A 6557-nucleotide genomic window follows, 5' to 3' on the forward strand; every position below is an offset into this window, starting at 1 on the left:
TATGAGTTCCACATCCGGTATCCATTACCCATGTGTTAGAAGAAATAAGATTTAGCTCAATATTAATCATAAAGACATTACCCGAGGCATGCCCCGCATTCCTCTTGTCTCTTAGCTCTTTTAGGTAGACCGGGCAATTGCGTTTCCAATGTCCGGTTTCCCCACAACCAAAACAAGGATCATCCTTATGACCCCTCGGTTCCACAACCTTTTGTTTCTTTGCCATAACCGGTGATTTGCCCTTACCCTTAAGATGCACAGGAGGACCCTTTCTTTTTGCTACCTTAGCCTTAGGATTGGGTTGAGATCGATTCTTGGATCTACCTTCATTGATCGCAAACACGGGTAAAACCCTTTTTCCCATGCTCGCCTCGGCTGTTTTAAGCATTGAGTGAAGTTCTCCAATGTTTTTGTCCCACCCGTTCATGTTATAATTTAACACGAAAGTGTCGAACCTTTTCGACAAAGAGTTAAGGATCAAATCCGTTGCTAACTCTTTTGAGATGGGACAATTGAGCTTGGCGAGACGATCAATGTAACTTTTCATCTTAAGTACATAAGTTGAAACTGGTTGATTATCATCCATTCTACATGCATGTAAGGCTCGAACCGTTTCGAACCTTTCAACTCTTGATTGCTTAAGGAACATTTCCTTGAGTTGAGTAATCATGTCGTACGCATTATGGTTTTCGAAATCCTTTTGGATTTCGGGAACCATAGTCGCCAACATGAGGCATGACACTTGAATGGAATCTTCCGTGTGTTGGACCCAATTCATATATTCGACCTCACTTCCCTCTTCCGGTTCATTGGGGATAGGTGTTTCCAAAACATGATATAATTTTTCTTGTTTTAGAACAATCCTTAAATTTCGGAACCAATCCGAAAAGTTATTGTGGTTAAGACGGTCTTTAGCGAGAATAGATCGGAGAGATACATTTTGGACGTTAGGGATTATGTTGTCGTCGACGTGTGCGGCCATCTGCAGAATTTTAATTAAGTTCATTTTAGTGTTTTACCTTTTTAATTATTAATACCCTTTTATATATACCAAATATAATTAATAATTTAAAATCTAGAATCCAACGATAAACCCGACTCCGGTTAGGTGACCTTTTTCCCATTGTCGGTTTATCAAGGTAGTTATTCATAACAATTACAAACCCTTTTGCAACTTCTAGAGTTTATAGGACCGGTTCGAAATCATATTTCGTGTCGGCATGTTTATCCCATCAACACCTATTAGACCCCATGCTTGGGTGACCCTCTTTACATGGTTCTAATTTAAGTCGTCCTACTTGTATCAACTTGTAATATCAACATACAAACGGTTAGGTGACCTTTTTCCCATTTATATGCCAATATTACCTCAACATATTAATTTACTCTACGCGGTTAGGTGACATTTTTCCCACTAAGAGCTTACTAATATGTTAAGCGTTTATACAAAAGGATGGTGTTTAACTTGTTATCCTTAATTTTAAAAGGGATTTTTAGTTTTAATAATTGTAGTTATAAAACTTTAAATCATGTTCTAACATGCATTTAGTAACATGATTATTTTGAAACCATTTTCAAAATTCTAATTTATAATAAAACCATTTTATTATGGGCGTGAGGCGGCTAGTTAATAAATCCATTTTATTAAACTACGTGTCACGTAATTACCGATAATTATTAGAACCCGTTTTATGCTTTGTTAATTAATTCTATGTGACGAAGTTGATATCCTAATATCTAACAACCACACAATCAAACAATCAATTAACAAGCATACATAATTATACTAGACACGAGCCACTAAGTTAGACCACACTTGTTAGCCGAAACAAGTGTGTGTCTTAGGTCTGATCCTAAGGGACACACGACACATGGATGTTGTAGCTCCCACTTGATCCCGCATCCAAATGCGTCAAGCATCTTCTTCAACCCCGTTGTAATCCATTGGGCTTGAACTTGGGCCTTAGCTTCCATAAGCTTCCATTTGGGCTCAATGGGTGGGCTTAGGTCCTTTTGGGCTTGAATCCCCTTAATGGGCTTGTGAGACCCATTATCACCATACCCGGCCCAATAAGGCCCAAACTTCCAATTTTGCAATCTTCTTTAAATTTACATAACAAATGTCCTAATACATTTTTTCTATAAAATAAAGATATTACAAATAAACTATTTATTACATACCCATATGAATAAATAATTACAAAATTGCCCCTAATTAATTATTACAAACCGAAACTTTGAATAATTAATAACAATCACAACAAACATCCATTTGGTCTACGGCTCGGTCTAGTTTTAACAAACATAACCCGTTATGTCTTAGGAACCCGTTCCAAAAAACCCCCGACCTTATCGGGCCTAGCCCAACCCATTTGGGCTTGACCCAATAACTAGATTATGGGCTTCGGCCCACATGTGCAAAACACATGGGCTTCGGCCCAATAGAAAGTCTCATGGGCTTCGGCCCATTTAACCAAAATGGGCTTCGGCCCATTTCACTTTCTCCCCTTTTTTTTCGGTTAGCCCATTAACCAAAACAAGAGGGCTTCGGCCCAATTTCACCCGAATTGGGCTTCGGCCCATTTACTCGGTTTTATATATATATATATATATATATATATATATTTTTGAACAAAGCCAAAAAATTAAAACAAGATTAAATACAAAAATCATGCATGTTAATTTTTGTATAAAATCTTTCAAGGGGAAAAATATAAAACCGAAAACCCGAAGCTTAGTTTCCCGTATCCCGGCTCTTGATGCCATTTGTTGGGTTTCTATGGATATTTTATAATTAGTTAACCATTTAACTAGTCACAATTAAGGCGGAAGCGTGATATTTACAAACTAAACATATGTATCCATGTGTTTATATATGTATATATTACAAGTTTATATAAGATATGTTCATGAACAACCTAGTTTATTCATGTCATAAGATTACCAATAATCTATTTATTAGAAACCCGAAGCAAGGATCAAATGATACGGAAAAACTAAACTATCAAAACTATAAACACTTACATTCTTAACCTTTTAAGAGTGTAGTTGTTGTTGAAGAAGATGATGATGTTGATGCTAGACTTTCAAAGGAAAATCCTCAAACGGAATATACCCCGAGCCTCCAACACACACCGAGCTATGTTAGGGAGCTTGAACACCAAAAACCGAGACCCGAGCCTCTTCCTTTTATCTTGGCCGAAAACAAGAAGAAAGAAAAGAAAGAGTTGTGTGGTTTTTGTGTAACTTGAAAGTGTCTTGATCTTGATCTTTATATAATCATTCAATCAAATCATACATGGTGTTAGGTCTTTTAGTCAAGTAACCAATACTCAAACTATACCAAATCCATGACAAAATATTGACCAAAATCATGGGGTGTGGGGCCCACCCAAAACCGGCCCCAAAATATATATATTTATTTTTTTTTATTTTTTTTTTATTTATTTTATACTTTATAAAATATATAAACACCCCATCTTTTATAAACCATTTTATAAAAGAACACATAGTTAAATAATCATTCCAATAATAATTATTTGAATAAATAAATTAACCAATTAATTTATTTAACACTTTCAAGTAAGTATTCAGAAACCCGATTTTCTGAATGTATCGTGTTCTGTATTTGTCTCATAGATCTTATCTTAACAAATACATAATTGGTGTGTGTCTAACTCGTTATTGGGTATGACCCGACTTGGATCAAACACAACTAGCCACATTAACCTAATTATGTGTCTCGGGCATACGGTATTCCAACATGTTTATGCACACACCATAGATCCAATCAATGGCCAAGAAGAATGGGCACCATCCCCTTGGCCCACTAAATTGACTGCTCCTAAGCACCATGTGCAGATTGGTAGACCAAAAAAGAATAGAAAGAAATCTGCTGTGGAAATTGAATTACTGAGTCAAAAGGTTGGTAAAGCCAAGAAATTGCCAAGGAAGGGTCGTACAGTTACATGTGATATTTGCAAGCAACCAGGACACAACAAGAGATCTTGCAAGAAGAGGAAAAGAGGAGATATAAGAGAAGCAGGAGGTTTAGGAACACAAGTTGATGCAACTGATGCAGCAGGCTGTTCAGGGGTTTAAACTGCTTTTGGTATTGTAATATTAGGATGTTAAACTGCTTTTGGTATTGTAATATTTTGGTACTATGTTTAATTATGTTAAAACTTGTAATCTTTTGGTATTAGGATGTTTTTGGTACTTTTTACTTTATGTTAAAACCTGTAATCTTTTGTATTGGTTAGTTGACCTTACAAATGTCAACTGGAATGGCTAATGGTATATTGTTTGAATTGCATAGTTGATTGTAGTTAAAGGGCATTTTGGTAATTTGTATTGGTTTTTATTTGTTTGTCTGTTTTTTTCCTGTTTGTTTGATCTGAACAAGCAGGCTGATAAAAGGCATTTTAGTAATCTGCATAATTTTGGTACTTTGCATACAAAAACATTCAATCTGCATAATTTTGGTAATCTGCAAATAATCTGTTAATCTTACAAAAGTCATTTGACCTTAACATACAAAAGCAATATAAACTGTTAATCCATTAACCTTTAATTTCATGAGTTTTTGTATTTGGTATAATATGTTAATCTTTATCATCTTTAATTTCATATGTTTTTGAATTAGGTTAATTTTGACTTTTACAAAAGTCAACTACAGTGGTACCATTGACCTGTCAAACATTTTACACAAAACCAACCAATTAGCTTGTCAAACATTTTACAAAACACTTAATCAAACATTGAGTTGTTTAATCTAACCATATGTTCAAACAAAGACCATACATTTTCATATCATAAAATTAGTACTACAAAAGACAATACAGTGGTACGATGACCATACAACAAAGAGATCTTAGCAAGACAACTTCAACATTCAGTGGAAACATACATAAAGGAAAAAAACAACCAAAACAAAAGTCAATGCAAACTTCATTATTTTGGTCTTCAATTCCATTTTAGTACATGTTTGATATATTGGAGGGTCCATCCAAACAACAAAGCCACAACTCCTTGGCTGCAATTAACAAAAATTAGGGCAAAAATTAGGGGAAAAAAAACCTAATTTCAAATGTTTGTTCAATACAATTGTATAACTTACCTGTTTGCTGCAACAATAGAACCGTCTTCCTGGGTTACTCTCCATATATGAGGTACGAATCACAATAGGCCAACCACATGAGCAGAAAACCATGATTGATGATCTAGAGTTTTGATGGAACAATTTGGTTGATAATCTAGGGCTTCGTTCTGCTTTTGGTCTTATAAGGAAAATAAAACTGATTTAAATTAAACATAATCTAAAACTAAAAAGAAAAAGACAATAATACCCTTAAACTAACGGCATACTTGGATGCCGTTAGACGGGAGGATATAACAGGCTAAAAATGAAAACTACTAGGACTAAATTGACAAAAAATCAAACTTTGGACTGAAGTGGTGAAAGTCGCAAACCACATGGACGAAAATGGCTATTAGCTCAATAATAAATGACAAATAATCTCCTTAACTTTTAACTTATTAATATCCAACACATTACCGAAATCTCACTCTCTTCTTCTTTATTTCTGTCTTTCCCTCTCACATTCATATCCTGAAATAAATCTACATCACATAACTCCATTTCATTTCACACCAGTCTACACACAAAATGCCGACCAACTTCGAACGCAATCTCAACCTCTGCTTCTCCAAACTCAAACGCCACCAATCACCCCCACCCACCACCAACAACCACCGCCACCGCCGCTGCCACTCCGAATCCACCCTCACCAAAAACTTCAACACCCTCTACGACATTCCCGCCATCTCCGACTCCGAAGACGGCGCCCCAGACATCCCAACCGTGGTAGCATCCGACCGGTTCTTCTTTTCCTCACCTGGGAGGTCAAATTCGATATTCGAATCTACCTCCCACTCAACATCTTCCGTCGCGTCAACGTCCTTTGTCGTTGACCTGACGGAAGATGTTGACGCACACGCCGTCGTCGGTGGATTTGAAAATATTGAATCCGTCGGCGGCGGCCTGGCGATCCCTACGATCTCGCCAGACCCGTACTATGATTTCAGAAAATCAATGCAGGAAATGGTGGAGGCACGTGACCTCATCGATGTACGTGCCAACTGGGATTACTTGAACGAGCTGCTCACGTGCTACCTTGACTTGAACCCCAAAAGTGCTCATAAGTTTATAGTTGGAGCTTTTGCTGATCTTCTTGTTACTCTCATGACGGCGGAAGCCGCTGGCGGTGGTGGTGGCCGGAATATTTGACGTCTCCGGTGGTGGTGGGTTTGTTTTTTTATTTGTTTATTTTGAGGATGGTGGGGTGTGATTAATGTAACATTTTTTTGTAGTTGTATTATTAAAATGATTTAAGTTTTAGTTATATTTTCTGTCAAGTCATTAAATGTGATTCCCAAAATTTCCAAATTAATGGAAGTGAGAAACAAATGTGGGGTTGATGAAAGTTCAATAATCATAAATGATTATTTTGATTTGGTTGGATATAAATTATTATTGGTACACCTTATCCAAGGCA

General features: G+C 36.4%; 1 protein-coding gene across 1 annotated transcript; it reads left to right on the forward strand.

Annotated features, from left to right (window-relative positions):
* Positions 1–5665: 5665 nt before the first annotated feature.
* Positions 5666–6557, forward strand: LOC143602912 (transcription repressor OFP16-like). Its single transcript, XM_077079877.1, has one exon. It carries the CDS (start codon positions 5669–5671, stop codon positions 6287–6289), a length of 621 nt encoding a protein of 206 aa, XP_076935992.1. The 5' UTR covers positions 5666–5668; the 3' UTR covers positions 6290–6557.

This window comes from Bidens hawaiensis, unplaced genomic scaffold, assembly GCF_021521415.1.
Source record: "Bidens hawaiensis isolate Kalapana, Puna unplaced genomic scaffold, B.hawaiensis_p1.1 tig00060081_1, whole genome shotgun sequence".
NCBI classification, from domain to species: domain Eukaryota; kingdom Viridiplantae; phylum Streptophyta; class Magnoliopsida; order Asterales; family Asteraceae; genus Bidens; species Bidens hawaiensis.